Source organism: Hypanus sabinus, chromosome 10 (genome assembly GCF_030144855.1).
Source record: "Hypanus sabinus isolate sHypSab1 chromosome 10, sHypSab1.hap1, whole genome shotgun sequence".
NCBI classification, from domain to species: Eukaryota; Metazoa; Chordata; class Chondrichthyes; order Myliobatiformes; family Dasyatidae; genus Hypanus; species Hypanus sabinus.
In genome coordinates this window covers 56,684,920-56,702,732 of record NC_082715.1, presented here as the reverse complement: position 1 = coordinate 56,702,732, position 17,813 = coordinate 56,684,920, and the positions used below count along the sequence as shown (strand labels likewise).

Below are 17,813 nucleotides of genomic sequence, written 5' to 3'. Positions count from 1 at the left end.
GCTGGAATTAAGGAGATTGAGAGGGGATCTGATTTCAACATATAAGATTATTAAGGGATTGGACAAGATAGAGGCAGGAAATATGTTCCAGATGCTGGGAGAGTCCAGTACCAGAGGGCATGGTTTGAGAATAAGGGGTAGGTCATTTACGACAGAGTTAAGGAAAAACTTCTTTTCCCAGAGAGTTGTGGGGGTGTGGAATGCACTGCCTCGGAAGACAGTGGAGGCCAATTCTCTGGATGCTTTCAAGAAGGAGCTAGATAGGTATCTTATGGATAGGGGAATCCAGGGATATGGGCACAAGGCAGGAACCGGGTATTGATAGTAGATGATCAGTATGGTGGTGCAAGCTCGAAGGGCCGAATGGTCTACTTCTGCACCTATTGTCTATTATTTCATGTACAAAGAATAGGTGAGGGCTTGTTTATCTCCAGAATGAAGTAATATCTTGGTGGCAGCAATGGAAGAGCTATTTATTAACAGATTATCACACCAACAACAGGGGGGCAAAATGGAATAATCATACAAGGAGCTCAGCCAGTATCACTGTACTGTATACCAGCAAAATTGCATGGGAAAGAGATGAATTTCAATTAAGATACACCATCATATGCATAGTCAACTCCCTATCTCATGGACTCAACAATCAGCCACACCCGTTTGCTGTACTACTGCTGGAGATGAGATCTTCTTGTTACATTTTCCTGGAGGATCCAGAGTTGTTGGGTGATGTTAGAACATAGAACAAAGAAGACCTACAGCACAATACAGGCCCTTCAGCCCACAAAGCTGTGCTGAACATGTCCTTACCTGAGATATTACCTAGGGTTACCCATAACACTCTTTTTTTCTGAGCATCACGTACCTATGCAGGAGTCTCTTAAAAGACCGTCTCCACCACCGTCACCGGCAGCCAATTCCACGTGCTCACCACTCTCTGCATAAAAAAAACTTACCCCTGCTATTTCCTCTGTACCTACTTCCAAGCATTTAAAAACTGTACCCTCTCATGCTACCCAATTCAGCCCTGGGAAAATGCCTCTGACTATCCACATGATCAGTGACTCTCATTATCTTACACACCTTTATCAGGTCTCCTCTCATTCTTTGTCTCTCCAAGAAGAAAAGGCCAAGTTCACTCAACCTATTCTCATAAAGCATGCTCCCCAAACCAGGCAACATCCTTGCACCCTTTCTATGCTTTCCACATCCTTCCTGTAGTGAGGTGACCAGAACTGAGCATAGTTCTCCAAGTGGGGTCTGATCAGGGTCCTATATAGCTGCAACATTACCTCTTGGCTCCTAAACTCAATCCCACAATTGATGAAAGCCTATGCACCGTATACCTTCTTAACCACACAGTCAACCTGCGCAGCAGCTTTGGGTGTTCTATGGACTCAGACCCCAAGATCCCACTGATCCTCCACACTGCCAAGAGTCTTACCATTAATACTATATTCTGCCATCATATTTGACAAACCAAAATGAACCACTTCATACTTAAGTGGGTTGAACTCCATCTGCCACTTCTCAGCCCAGTTTTGCATCCTATCAATGTCTCGCTGTAACCTCTGACAGCCCTCCACATTATCCACAACACCCCCAACCATCCTGTCATCAGCAAATTTACTAACCCATCCCTCCACTTCCCCATCTAGGTCATTTATAAAAATCACAAAAGAGTAGGGGTCCCAGAACAGATCCCTGAGGCACACCACTGATCACCGACCTCCATGCAGAATATGACTCATCTACAACCACTCTGCCTTCTGTGGGCAAGCCAATTCTGGATCCACAAAGCAATGTTCCCTTGGATCCCATGCCTCCTTACTTTCTCAATAAGCCATGCATGGGGTACCTTATCAAATGCCTTGCTGAAATCCATATGCACTACATCTACTGCTCTTCCTTCATCAATCTGTTAAGTCACATCCTCAAAATATTCCATCAGGCTCGTAAGGCATGACCTGCCTTTGACAAAGCCATGCTGACTATTCCTAATCATATTAAGCCTCTCCGAACATTCATTAATCCTGCCTCTCAGGATCTTCTCCATCAACTTACCAACCACTGAGGTAAGACTCACTGGTCTATAATTTCCATGGTTATCTCTACTCCCTTTCTTGAATAATGGAACAACATCCGCAACCCTCCAATCCTCCAGAACCTCTCCTGTCCCCATTGATGACGCAAAGATCATCGCCAGAAGCTTAACAATCTCCTCCCTTGCCTCCCACAGTAGCCTGGAGCATATCTTGTCTGGTCCCAGTGACTTATCCAATTTTTTGCTTTCCAAAAGCTCCAGCACATCTTCTTTCTTAATATCTACACTCTCAAGCTTTTCAGTCCACCGTAAGTCATCCCTACAATCACCAAGATCCTTTTCCGTAGTGAATACTGCTTTCCCTACTGACCTCCTCATTTCTGATCTGAGTGTTCAGCATCAGGGAGAGGAACAATGAATCCAATGTTGCTAGACAACTTGCAATCTTTTCAGACAAAACTGTAAGTGTTGGATACACAACTGTAGAAAGCTTTAGTATATATGTGAACTGAATATTTATTAAGGGCTTCCCTGATTATGCTTTTAAAATCCTTCCTGTTGCTGTGGTTAAACAGTTGCATGCATTGCTAGGGATATTTTTATATATTTTTAAATATAGGTATCATACGTGCTATTTTCCATTCCAATGACACATCCCCCATATCTGAAGATTGGAAGATTATGCCATGTCCTTATGCAAATATCATTTCTATCTCCCTCAACCCTCCAATTCCCTGGAATCTCTCCTGTCCCACTGATGATGCAAAGATCACCAGCAGAAAGTATCCAGAAATAGGATATATCCTATCTGTTACTTATTTTAAACAGAGCCGTTCTTTTAATACATCCATCCCCACCCTGCCCATCAAATTTCATGACATCCACTTTCTTGACCGCTTCCCCTTGACAGCAAACTCACTTGTTGTTTCCCTTTAACTTCCCTCCTGACTTATAATTGTTCCCACCTCCTTAATATTTAGTCGTTATTTACAACCTTAATAATTGTCTTTTTGTTCTTATTTTATGTTAATTTTCATTCTATCCATTTCCTTTGTCCATTTTTATTCACTTGCCCTCTCAACTTACTATATTCAGCTGGTGCTTTATACTTTAATAAGATTCTGTTGGTTGGATTGAAAACAGACAGTTATCAAATCAAAGACTAAAAGGGCCATAAAAATTAATTCAAGCGAATTAACATCATCAAATATTTTTGGACATCAGACAGAATTTCCTGCATTTTAAATAAGAAAACTGTTACTGGTTTGCTGTTTGGTGTACATTTTTTACACAGACCACATTAACAAACTAGAACCATAGAATATTACAGCACAGAAACAGGCCTTTTGGCCTTTCTTGGCTGTGCCAAACCATTTTTCTGCCTAGTCCCACTGACCTGCCCCTGGGCCATATCCCTCCAAACCCCTCTCATATACCTGTCCATGTTTTTCTTAAGTGTCAAAAATGAGCACGCATTCACCACTTCATCTGGCAGCTCAGTCCACACTCCCACCACTCTCTGCATGAAGAAGCCCCCCCTAATGTTCACTTTAAACTTTTCCCCCTTCACCCATGACCTCTGTTTTTTTTTCTCCCCTGGCCTCAGTGGAAAAAGCCTGCTTACATTCGCTATCTATACCCATCATAATTTTATACACCTCTATCAAATCACCCCTCATTCTCCGATGCTCCAGGGAATGAAGTCCTAACCTATTCAACCTTTCTCTGTAACTTAGTTTCTCAAGTCCCGGCAACATCCTTGTAAACCTTCTCTGCACTCTTTCAACCTTATTAATATCCTTTCTGTAATTAGGTGACCAAAACTGCACACAATATAACACACAGTGAGACATAAACTCTGCATTTATGTCTTCCTGTGCACAATCAAAAATCAGGTTCTGGATAGATTGTTGTTTCTATTGTTTCATTAATGGCCACTAAAAAGGATTCACAATGTCAATCAAAAAAGTTGCATTATTTCAAGCCTTCCTCAAATTGACTATGCATTCACATCAAGTTCAACAAATCTGACTTGAAATAATTGTGAATTAGTAGGGATAAAAAGTCTCGTGATATGAAGAGGATTCGAAAATTAGTATTATGGATTTTTGTGCTTTAAATTAATTGAGCTAAAAATTTAATGATTTTAAGAGGCATTAGTTTTATATTAACTTGTGAAGTAAGCAACACCTTAACAGAGGAATCAACTTACACATTTGTTAATATTCAATACAGGCTTTTAAAATTTTAGCAAAATTACCTGTCTGTCAAGAAGGCACAGATGAGATCTTTGGCGTGCTTTGAGATTTCAACATCATCTGGAAAGTTGAGTGAATTTTTGTGATCCATAATCTTACTGTACGTACCCACAAGGGAATCTGCATAAAATGGTGTATCACCTGATAGAGAGCATAAGAGGTATTCGCATAAGGTGATGTACTCTTAAAAAAATCCAAACACCTCAGCAGTATGTTAAATCCCGTCAGAGACGCATAAAATAAAAAGTAATATTTCACAGGGTTTTTTTTAGCCACTCTGATCATAGCAGCAGTTATAAAATACAGCAGTTTTATGACAGAGACAAGTTGAGGAAATTAACTTTCTGACTGGAGACTTAAGTCAAGATATAAAAGTCATAGGCATCCACAGGTGATGAGGAGAGACCTTCCCAAAGGTGACATGAGATCAGAAGAAACATTCTCTGAACAAAGCATATTTTCAGTCTCAATAAAAGTCTCAGAGCACAATAGTTTATCATTAGATTCCTACTTTAAGGAGCAGCACAACATTTTCTTACCAATGAGAAAATTATGGAAAACACCAAAATAGGGCCAATATTGACACTGTAAATACAGTATCAATAGACTTTGAACTTGATTCCCTATTTCAAATGGAGGGAAGGCATAGTGTACAGGACATTCTAAGGAAATAAATCAAGGACACAGACTTGTCCGTGTAAACAAAATAGGTGTTAAAACAGTGTCACTGAATTGCCACAAGTCCACAAGATTTTTACACTTTTTATTCCTGTGGTTTAGTGGAAATGCTGGAAGCATTTTAACTGTGAAATTCCAAATTCAAATCATTCCCATTTTAAATAGACAAGTAAGATGCTCTATTTTCCAAACTAAAAACAAAAGAAAGAAAAACTGAATTATTGACCAGGTGGCCTTAAAATAGCTGATAATAGAAGAAAGTAAAAACACATAAAATTCTCAACTTAGTAGTGTGGAACAAGTCCAAAGACAGCATATCTATTTATTTCTGAAGGAGCGAATTAAGTTATGGACAGCAGAGTATCTATCCAAGTTATTTGTATAATTTCAAGAGATACAAAATAAAGGTCCTTCATAGGTAAAAGTTACATAAAATGCACGAAATTCATGTAAAATTTTTGACCTAATGTAAAATGATAGAAGACAGATAGTGGGGACAATCGGCAGGCGTTCAGAATGCATGAATTTTTTGGGACTGTAATTATAAATGGCAATTAAAAATAATTCAAGAAATGGGAAGGATAGTTACATATCCATTGTTGTAATAACTTGAGATCCAAGATTGTGGAAAACTGGATTACAGTGGAGGAACTTTTGCTCCATCTTTTAATACCCAGTATAATTTTTAGAAGCTGTAAAGCTAGAATCATTCAATACCCAGAAACTTGAAACAAAAATGGCATTCTTTTATCAAAATTAGGGAACACTGCATTTATCAAAATTAGCGAACACTGGCACTTAGAGGGATACAGCACAGGGCTAAAAAGTATGCTGTTCGGCTGAAGAGGAAAACTGAATGCTGTTCTGTGTACCACACTAGACAAAGTTATTAATCTTGAAGGGCAACACCATTCACCAAGATGATAATTAGAGTCTGTATAAATTAACAACTGTGTCTGTATTGTCTGTATCTCAGAAGCTATAATAAAGAGATGGCGCATCATTTTAACACTATATCCAGACCACTCAGGTATGAGGTTATGAAGCTTTTGCAAATGTGAAGAAAGCGTGAAGCTCTTTATCAAATTATGATTGATGTCAACACAACTATTAATTTATATCCTATAACCACAGATAGTAAAGGATATAGAATAAAGAAAAACACACAGAATTACTTTACAGATGAGCCATGATCTAAATGAATAGTGGAACAGATGTAAGGAATGTAGTAAGGAGTGTAGTGAATGTAGTGCCTATTGTATACTTCAAGCATTTTATATTTAAATTTCCAGCAGACATGGCTTTTGTTTCATAGAATGAAAAATCAAAGCACTGATTGCCTGCAATCTGATGTAATGAATGTGGACTTAAATCATTAGCAAAAGTGACTGGGGTTCAAATGACAAAGATAGCTTATTGTTTAAGTAAAGAGAGTGGGAAATAAGGAATTATTAACTTCCCTCTCACATCTCAACAACTTAAAATACACTTTATAATCTAAGGAAAGGTCATCAATGTAAAACAATAACTCTTTCTCTTTATAAATGTTGAATATTTCAAGAATGTTTTGCTTTATTGAAAAACTAATTCTGATCCAGTGGAAACTAGACAGCCATGGGATTGATTACCAATGGACACATCTCAAATTGGTTACCCACAATCAGAACTCATTGCATTATATTAAAACACTAATCTTTAACCTCATAACCTACTATATCTCTCACTCTTAGTATCACAAAATTAGGGTTTAATTATTTGTGTACAAAGCATGCCAGAACTAACAAAAAGCAATATTACATGTTTGTAGCTGCAAACTAAAGAGTTAACTCGCTTACAAGAACATAAGAAAAACTGGAATTGTCTTGCAATATGGCACCTTAAGCCTGCTTGGCCACTTAGTAAGATCATGGTTAAAATAGTCGTAACCATAACAATACCTTTCTGCCTGCTTTTCATAAACCAACACTCCTAAAGTGCAAAAAATTATATATCAACGGGAAAGGCAATATTTAGCTATCACAGAAGAATACATACTAACCATGAAAAATTAAATGCCATAAGAAAGATATTTTAACCATCAATTTCTGTTTAATTTATAATTTTAATGCCATTAGCAAGATTCTAAACTTACCAACCAACATTTCATATAAGAAAACTCCTACAGACCACCAATCGCATTCCCGTCCATAATAACCATCTCCACCCTGTGATTTTAGTACTTCAGGAGAAATGTAATCAGGAGTTCCAACTGCTGTATCACATCGAACCATTCCACTCTGTATATTAAGAGGATTATGAAACAGAAATATTTAGAAAATAAGTAACTCAAACACCAAAATGCTAATGTTTTAACAGTAGTTACACCATTACAATAAAGCCCATGGAACCCAAATATTTTGCATTTTCCAAAAGACTGGCACTTTACTGAACACTATTCATTTTGTATGAAACAAGAGAGCTTATTTTCAGTACTGTCATGTAAAAGGAAAAAAAAACCTACATTAAATTTAGTAAAAGTTGTTCCAAATTGTGAATAAATGCATCAGATTAATCTACATTTTTTTTGGCAATCATTATTGCTCAAGCAAAAATAACTTTACAGGATGACTTACAATGAGAAACAATCTGTACACAATTTCCAGAAAAAAAACTCAAATTATTGGTCTGCTCTTACATACAAAGACTGGAATCAATGTATGCATCAATGAATTTCAAATTCAAACCCAATTAGCAATATTTGTACAAAACTAATTCCATGCAGAATTAAACATCAGATACAATATTGCTTTGATATTAAAACTGCAATATTCCAACACATCTAAAACTTAAAGCAAAAATTTTGAAAACAATACAAAATATACCAATTGTTTCTTCACAATGGTTGTTGCTGCATGGAAATTTTGACTATTGCGCCAGTTTTGAAGGACATGAATGGAATTATAAATGCCAATGCATTAACAGAAACCCAGAGTCAGGGAACAGCTACTATTTCATGAAAAATGCAAATTAGCACATGATATTTTTCACACATTCACAAGTAATGAAAAGATGAAACTGTTTCAATCTTTACAAAGCAAAACAAATGAATGCTGCTTTTCTACAATCACTAAAATATAGACAGTTTATTTAACTAAATTACATGCAAATCATAAATCAGCCAAATTAAGACTTCAATACCACAAATAAAAATCTTCAGTGGACAATTGCAATTATTTTAATGCACAAGTTTAAAAAAGTTTCCAAAAACTGTTAAACATTTCATATCTTTTGTATGCTAGTTAACTTACCGAATCCATTTTCATGCAAGTGCCAAAATCTGCCAGCTTTAAGTGTCCTAGTTTGTCTAACAGCATATTATCAGGCTTAACATCTCTATGTATAAAACCCATTGAGTGAATACCATCCAAGGCAAGCACTACTTCAGCAGTGTAGAATTTGGCCCATTTTTCAGGCACATCATAATTGCTCATGAGATTTACAAGGTCACCACCAGGCATATATTCCATAACCATGTAGAGATACCTGTCATCTTGAAAGGCATAAAATAGCTGCAAACAAAAGGTAGCCACCAGTTAGAATTATTGTATTTTTAATAATTGCAAATGATTTGTATTCATTGTGTTGAACAGTGCCATTAAACAAAAACATTTATTTTTAAGAACATGGTCTAAAATATTTTATGACAAACACACATATATCACCCACCTGTAAAATAGTTATCATTTTGTATATTATACCTAATATACTAACAACTTCTATTTGGAAACTGTAAAAGTGAATTTCTAGAGCCGGCAATATATTGTATTGATGTATTTTTAAAAAAATTAAAACAAAATCATCTTGTTCAATCCAAAGGATGTGTTCAGCTGAAATCAAGCAAGAATGCTACGAGATCAAATGGCAGACTTTGTTTCAGAGCGCAGATTTAGCTCCATTGCTAACTACCCATGACTGAATTGATTATCGATACCTAACAGAGCCTAGTGTTGAAAAAAATTGACAGTATCTGTAAAGACACAGCAGACGTTCAGTGAAGTTGAACACTCAAGTTAAAATACTACTGAGTATAGAAAGAGGGGTTAGATGAAATATTACTGCGTATAGAATGCTATAGGCAGGAAGTATTCAATTTTCCCCATAAGAGAAAAGAAACTCTACACATTAGGACAGGTAAAAACCAGTCGAGAAGCACATACTCCAAAAAATAAAAGGACAATAATGGGAGCTATAACTATATCCTTTGCTTCTGTAAATCTGTTCTGTATCAAGTGACTGTAGTTAAAAGAAGAAAATGACAAAGGCAATGTGGTAAAGAAAAGAGAAACATTTGGAAGAAATACACTCAATTTTGCAAGGATCATTATATTCCATTGTCAGGAAGGAAGGTACATTGCAGGTAATAAAGTAGCTATTTACTACTGAAATTTACAATATGATTTGGCAATAAATGCACAGGAAAAATTCAGTGGTAGTCATCTTTCAATGCCTAAACTTAAATTCTCTGGTAACTTCAGTGGAAAAGACAATATACATTAACAACACTAACACCTTAAGTAAAAGAATAATAACTATTCTCATTGGAAAAGTGCAATGCTCATCTTTTAACAAATACTTAGTTCCTTTGGTTAGAAGTAATCACTATTTCTAAATGGAATTTCATATATATCACTGTTATTTAAGGAATTTTCTCATGTGTACTAATATACAGTTTATTTCTAAAGAAGTCTCCTTTACACTCTCTCTGTTGGTACCACATCCTTTCTATACTGCAGTAACCAGAACTCTACACGTGCAACTATAACCAAACCAACATTTGTACAGCTGCAACTCTTATGCTAAGACAACTGTGTTCTTCACTCCTCTATGTACCTAAGGTTGCCGTTCCAAGCAAGCTGTGAACTTACATCCCAGGTCCTCTCTGCAAATATACATAGCACACTATTAAGGTTCCTGCCACTTACTATATCCAGAGGTTGACTTCAAAAATATCACTCCCTTAGACATTTCTGGATTACATTCAATCTGCCACCACTCTGCCCAAATTTCAACTGTTCCCCATCCTCATGTATCATTAGATAAACTTCTTCAATATCTACAACTTCACCAAGTTGCATCAACTACAAACTTACTAATCACAGCACCAAGAGTCTCTTCTTTCTCTCTCTCTCTCTCTCTCTATATAGATACATACACACACACACACACACACCTTACCCTTACCTTAAACCAGTAACCTCTAGTATCTTATATTTCCACCTTGATAAAAAGATTCTGCATCTCTCATCATTTAAGAATAAAAAACAGTCCAAGTATGTCTAACTCTCCCCATATCTATTACTCTCCAATCCAGGTCTTCTGTACCCTCCCCCAAAACGTCTACATATTTCCTGTAATGCAGCCACCTGAACAACAGAATACAAGACCCCCCCCCCCCAACCTTTTTACTCAATGCCCTGACTGATGGCATGTTGCCTTCTTTACAATTTGGGAACTCTGGATTTGCATCTCAGGATCTCTTACGACTGTATTGCTACAAGCAACACACTGGACATTTTCCTCTTGTATTTGACCTCCCAAAATATAACACCACACACTAGCTGACCGCCCAATTGCCCATTTCCCTGTCTAAATTTCCAAATAATCCATATCTTACTATATTGTTCAACAGCTTTCCTCAATTTCCACAACTCCACTCATTCTCACATTATCTGCTAATTTACCAATTAGATCTACATTTTCATCCAGTCGTTTATAACTGAGGTCCCAGAACTGACCTTTGCATAACATCTCTCATCACAGTTATAGTAAAATTATCTATTGTATTTCATTATTCCAAGTAGAATGAAAATCATTGAAGAACAAGCTTACCTTGAAATTTCAAACAGTTAACTTACAACTATGATAGAATTTTGATGCACTTAATAATATATCTAAAATCAATACTAAGCAATTAATTGAATTAACCCATATAAATTACATTTTATGGCAAGAACTGCACTTCTCAAAAAATAAGAGCTGTCCCACTGTCTATTTTGACCTTTGTTTAGTTCATATATCATAGATCATACAGATGGCTCTGCCAAAACATGGGCCAGATAAAAATATAAAGTGTTGTCATCCATTGAAAATACAGCGACATATATTAATAAACGCCTCATCATTTATGGCTAAGCTAGAATTATTCTTAGAACTTACCAATGGAAATATATGAAGCTGCAAAGAAATAGTTCTTTAGAAATACAAATATTTTATTATAGATATTTAATCACATCAACTCTGTGCTAAAACAATGTTATCCAGTAACCTAGCTGCATTCCTTAACTGATTAATTGAATTGAACTATAAAAATCCTAATTATGTTGGATACTAGGTTTTGGTTTCTTTAATACTATGATCAACTGAAACGTCATTCAAAAATTAGAATTCAAACTAATTGCTTTGTCTATCAAAACAAAACAATAAGTCCTTACCTGGACAACCCAGGCACTGTTTGCAAAGGCCATGATATCTCGCTCCTCCCAGAAAAATGCAGAATCAGATCGCTTGATCATTTCAAATTTACTTAAAAGCTTCATTGCATACACCTTTTGAGATGCTTTATGTCGAACCTATAATAAACAACATTTAAAGTTTTGGATTCAAATCTCAAAATATCATCTCCTGAAACATATTTATAACTTTTGAGTATTTTGACATTCAGCAATCTGAGTAGGTCTGCATTCACTTTCCTTCAATTATATCCACCTTGCTAGAAAAAGGAAGTCATCCTCAAAATCTCTTTATTCCAACACCATTATTTATGTCAAGCATTTACACGTTTCTCCAACAATATCCCTTTTTTTTTAAGAACATAGAAATCTACAGCACATTACAAGCCCTTTGGCCCACAGTGTTGTGCTAACCATGTAAACTACTCTAGAATTACCCTACTGCATAGCCTTCTATTTTTCTAAGCTCCATGTACCTATCTAAGAGTCTCTTAAAGGACCCTATTACATCCGAGTCCGTAGGACATTCAAAAGCAGCTGTGCAGGTTGACACTGTGGTTAAGAAGTCATCAATCATGGAATTGAATTTAGAAGCCAAGAGGTAACGTTGCAGCTAGATAGGACCCTGGTCAGACCCCACTTGGAGTACTATGCTCAGTTCTGGTCACCTCACTACAGGAAGGATGTGGAAACTACAGAAAGGGTGCAGAGGAGATTTACAAGGATGTTGCCTGGATTGGAGAGCATACCTTATGAAGGCAGGTTGAGTGAACTCGACCTTTTCTCCTTAGAGTGACGGAGGATGAGAGATGACCTGATAGAGGTGTATAAGATGGTGAGAAGCATTGATCCTGTGGATAGTCAGAGGCTTTTTACCAGGGCTGAAATGGCTGCCACAAGAGGTCACAGGTTTAAGATGCTTGAGAGTAGGTACAGAGGAGATGTCAGATGTAAGGTCTTTTTTACACATGAGAGTAGTGAGTGCATGGAATGTGCTGTTGGCAACGGTGGTGGAGGCAGACACAATAGGGTCTTTTAAGAGACTTTTGGATAGGTACATGGAGCTTAGAAAAATAGAGGGCTATGGGTAAGCCAGGTAATTTCTAAGGTAGGGACATGTTCGGCACAACTTTGTGAGCCAAAGGGCCTGTACTATGTTGTAGGTTTTCTATGTTCTTTCTATCTGCCTCCACTACCGTCGCCAGCAGTGCATTCCACGCACAAACCACTCTCTGTGTGGAAAAACTTAACCCCGGCATCCCCTCTGTACCTACTTCCAAGCACCTTAAAACTATACTCCCTTATGTTAGCCATTTCAGCCCTGGGAAAAAGCCTCTGAGTATCCACACGATCAATGCCTCTCATCATCTTGTACACCTCTATCAGGTCATCTTTCATCCTCCTTTGCTTCAAGGTGAAAAGGCCGAGTCCTCTGTACTCTTTCAATAGCATCCACATCCTTCCTGTAGTGAGGTAACCAGAACTGAAAACAGTACTCCAAATGGTGTCTGACCAAGGTCTTTTATAGCTGTAACATTACCTCACAGCTCTTGAACTCAGTCCCATTTTGATGAAGGCCAATACACCAGATGCCTTCTTAACCACGGAGTCAACCTGCACAACTGCTTTGAGCTTCCTATGGAGTCAGACCCCCAAGATCCCTCTGATCCTCCACACTGCCAAGAGTCTTGCCATTAATACTATATTCTGCCATCATATTTGACCTCCTGAAATGAACCACTTCACACTTACCTGGGTTAAACTCCATCTGCCACTCCTTAGCCCAGTTCTGCATCCTGCCAATGTCCTGCTGTAACCTCTGACAACCCTTCAGACTACCCACAACATCCCTACCCTTCGCATCATCAGCAAGCTTCTATTTCAGCCAGGTCATTTATAAAAATCACAAAGAGGAGGTGTCCCAGAACAGATATCCATGGAACACCATTGGTGGTACTCAAGCATTTCAGTTCACTGTAAGGCATCCCACAATTGCCATGGTCCTTTTCTTTGGTGAATAGTGAAGCAAAGTATTCAGTAAGTACTTCTGCTATCTTCTTTGTGCACACGTTTCCACTATCGCACCTAATTGATCATATTCTCACACGGCTCATCCTCTTGCTCTTCACATACTTATAAAATGCCTTGAAGTTTTCCTTAATCCTGCCCACCAAGGCCTTCTCATGGTCCCTTCTAGTTCTCCTAATTTCATTCTTCAGTTCCTTACTGGCAACCTTGTAATTTTCTACAACTCTATCAGTGCCTAGTTTCTTGAATCTTACTTCAGCTTTTCTTTTCTCCTTAACTAGATTTTCAACATCCTTTATACAGCATGGTTTTTCTACCCTACCATCCTTTCTCTGCCTCAATAGGCACATTTGCCACATTTCTGCCATGCAACTCCCTGAGAACGCCTGTTCCCAATTTATGCTTCCAAGTTCCTGCCTAACATCATATTTCCCCCTATCCCAATTAAATGTTTTCCCAAATTATCAGCCCCTATCCCGCTCCAATGCTATGGTAAAGGAAATAGAGAGTTGTGATCACTACCTCCAAAATGCTCTCTCAATGAGATCTGACACCTGACCAGGTTCATTTCACAATACCAAATCAAGTACAGCCTCTCCTCCAGTTAGCTTATTTACATATTGCATCTAGAAACCTTCTTGAACACACCTAACAAACTCCACCCCATCTAAACCCCTTGCTCTAAAGAGAGGCCATCAATATTAGGAAAATTTAAATCTCCCATCAAAACAACCCTAGTACTATAGCACCTTTCCAGAATCTGCCCCCCTATCTATTCCTTGATGTCACTGTTACTATTAAGGAGCGGGTGGGGGGGTCTACAAAAATCACCCAGTAGAATTATTGCCCACTTTCTCTGACTTCCACCCCACTGACTCTGTAGATAATCCCTCCATGACTTCCTCCTTTTCTGAAGGTGTGACAATATCCCTGATTAGCAATGCCACGCCCCCACCTCTTTTGCCTCCTTGTCCTTTTTGAAACATCTAAAGCCTGGCACATTCAGCAGACATTCCTGCCCCTGAGATATACAAGTCTCTGTAATGGCCACAATGTCATAGTTCCACACATTGATCCACGCTCCAAGTTCATCCACCTTGTTTATGTTAATACTCACTGTATTAAAATAGACGCACCTCAAACCACCTGGCTGAGTGCATCTTTGCTCTATCATCTATCTTTCCTCCCAAACTCACTCCAAGCTGTCTCTACTTGTGCACCAACCACCCCATCCTCTTTGGTTACCACCACCCTGCAAATCCAGTTTAAACCCTCCCCAACAGCATTAGCAAACCTCCCCACCAGGATATTGGTCCTCCCCAGATTCAAGAGCAACCCTTCCTTTTTGTACAGGTTCCATCTGCCCTAGAAGAGGTCCCAATGATCCAAAACTCTGAATCCCTGTCCCCTGCACCAATCCTTCAGCCACGCATATATCTGCCACCTCATTCTATTCCTATACTGTTATGTGAGTACATGCAGCAATCTTGAGATTACTACCCTTGAGATCCTGCTTCTTAGATACCTTCATAACTCCCTGTATTCCACTTTCAGGGCCTTCTCCCTTTTTCTACCTATGTCGTGGGTACCAATACGTACCACAACCTCTAGCTGCTCACCCTCCCATTTCAGGTTATTGAGGATACGTCCAGAAACATCACAAACACTGGCATCTGGGAGGCCAACTACCATCAGTGTTCCTTTTTCACACCCACAGAATCACCTATCTGTCCCCCTAACTATAGAGTCCCCTATTACTGCAGCCATCCTCTTCCATTCCCTGCTCTCTAAGCCACAGGGCCTGACTCAGTGCCAGAGGCACAGCCACTGTTGCTTCCTCCAGGCAGGAAGGTCTTCCCCACCCCCCCCAAACAGTACTCAAAATGGAGTACTTATTAATAAGGGTTATGGCCACAGGGGTGCTCTCCACTACCTGACACTCTCCCTTTCCTTTCCTGACAGTCACCCACTTATGTCTTCTGTGGCCCCTGTGTGACTACCTGCCCAAGGCATCTATCGATCACCTCCTCACTTTCCCTAACAAGCTGAAGGTCATCGAGCTGCAGCTCCAGTTCCCTAACTTGGTCTCTAAGGATCTGCAGCTTGATGCACCTAGCACTAATGTGACCATCAAGGAAGCTGAAAGTCTTCTGGTTATCCCACATCTGACACCCCCAGAGCAGAAAACTGGCCTTGCAGTCATACCCACTATTCTTAAATTATAGGAAAAAGACAGATCTGAAAATAACTTATCTCCTTATCTCACCTAGGCATGTTCTCGCCAAAGGCCCAGTGAGCCAAAGCCCTACTACCCAGACTCACGCTACTCCCCTATGCAGTGTCTCTCTTTTTTATCCCAAAACCCTCTCAGTGACCTTGCGCAATGACGAGGTAACGCATCTGCGTACTTCTCCCAATCAAATCTCTCACTGGAAGAAACTCCTCGCTTTTTAAAACATTCTCAGGGGTCTTGTGCAATAACAAGCTACTGCATCTATGCCCTTGTCCTAATCAAGTCTCCTGCTGAAAGAATCTCCTCACTTTTTACATCTTCTCAGTGGCCTCGCGCAATGATGAACTACTGCATCAGTGCACTTCTCCCAATTGAATTTCTCTACATTTTTCCTGACTTGCCTGAAATCCAATTGTAGATGAAAAAAGTCCTCAACTAAATGGCAAAGCTATTACCTTTATTCCCTGCCATAAACACGTGCCTTTGTCACATTCACCATTCCTTGACCAGCTAATTTATTGTCCAAGATCCCACATAGCACAACAACTACAATCTAAATTGGCTCAGAAGTTATCTTTGTAATGCAAATCTATACCTTCACCTACATCAGCCACCACCACCTGCATTCTTTACCAATGATTCTGCCATTTCCCAAAGTGGATTATCCAACATTCTCTTTCTTTCTAAATCTTTTTATTAATATTAATAATATGGACAGAATACAGATGATATATTGATAAAGAAATTACCAACATACACATTCCATTACATATGAAAAAAAACATACATAATAGTTACAATATAAATGAGTTTACCAAGACATAAGCCATAAGATATATGTATGGACATAGTAAATCTAAATATTTCATAATGTATAATATAAAAAAAACAGAAAAAAGAAAGAAAAAAAAAACAAAAAAAAATTTATATAATGCAGAACTAACTAATCTAATCTAATAACTATAGCTAATAAGTAATATAAAAGAAAAAAAAACAAACAAAAGAGAAGGAAAATAAAAGTGGGCTGTTTATAATATCTCACAAAAATAAGTATTCATCAATGCCGTCACTTCCGGTCCTCTCAAAATACATAAGCTAAAAGCTGGGAAATCAAATGTACTTGGCAAAGGGTCATATTACATCATATGAAAATGTTGAATAAATGGTCTCCATAACTTTTCAAATTTAATAGAAGTCTCAAAAGTACCACTTCTAATTTTTTCTAAATTTAAACATAACATAGTTTGGGAGAACCAATTAAATACAGTGGGAGGATCAGTTTCTTTCCAATTCAACAATATAGATCTTCTAGCCATCAAAGTTAGAAATGCAATCATTCGACGGGCTGAAGAAGATAAATGCTGTGAATCTAACATTGGTAAACCAAAAATTGCGGTAATAGGATGAGGTTGTAAATCAATATTCAAAACCGCAGATATAATATCAAAAATATCTTTCCAATATTTCTCCAAAAATGAACACGACCAAAACATGTGAGTTAAAGACGCAATTTCAGAATGACATCTATCACAAATAGGACTTATATGAGAGTAAAAATGAGCTAATTTATCCTTGGACATATGGGCCCTATGTACAACCTTAAATTGTATTAGTGAATGTTTGGCACATAACGATGATGTATTAACTAATTGAAGAATTCTATCCCAATTCTCACTAGAAATACTAAAACTAAGCTCTCTTTCCCAATCCTGTTTAGTCTTATAAAGGGGCTCTGAACGTATCTTCATAATTATATTATAAAGTTTTGAAATAAGCCCTTTTTGAAAAGGGTCTAATTCAAATAAACTCTCCAAAGTATCTGAAGGCACAAAATTTGGAAACGTAGAGAGTACAGAACTTAAAAAATGTCTAATCTGTAAATATCTAAAAAAATGAAATCTCGGCAAGTTATATCTGTTGGATAATTGTTCAAAAGACATGAAACAAATATCTAAAAATAAATCAGAAAATCTTAGTAATCCCTTAGTTTTCCAAGCTGAATAAGCTTGATCTATAATGGAAGGGTGAAAAAAACAATTAGATACAATAGGACTATTTAAAACGAATTGAGTCAACCCAAAAAA

General features: G+C 37.8%; 1 protein-coding gene across 3 annotated transcripts in view; it reads right to left on the bottom strand.

The window, feature by feature from the left end:
- The window catches only part of rock2a (rho-associated, coiled-coil containing protein kinase 2a), a 209,748-nt gene that overhangs the window by 106,801 nt on the left and 85,134 nt on the right, over window positions 1-17,813 (bottom strand). For all 3 annotated transcript variants that reach the window (XM_059981881.1, XM_059981879.1, XM_059981882.1), the window contains exons 4-7: window positions 11,451-11,588; window positions 8,268-8,528; window positions 7,112-7,256; window positions 4,305-4,443 (exon numbers count right to left, since the gene is read on the bottom strand). In XM_059981881.1, coding sequence (XP_059837864.1) covers window positions 4,305-4,443; window positions 7,112-7,256; window positions 8,268-8,528; window positions 11,451-11,588 — 683 coding nt within the window. The remainder of the gene's footprint in view (window positions 1-4,304; window positions 4,444-7,111; window positions 7,257-8,267; window positions 8,529-11,450; window positions 11,589-17,813) is intronic.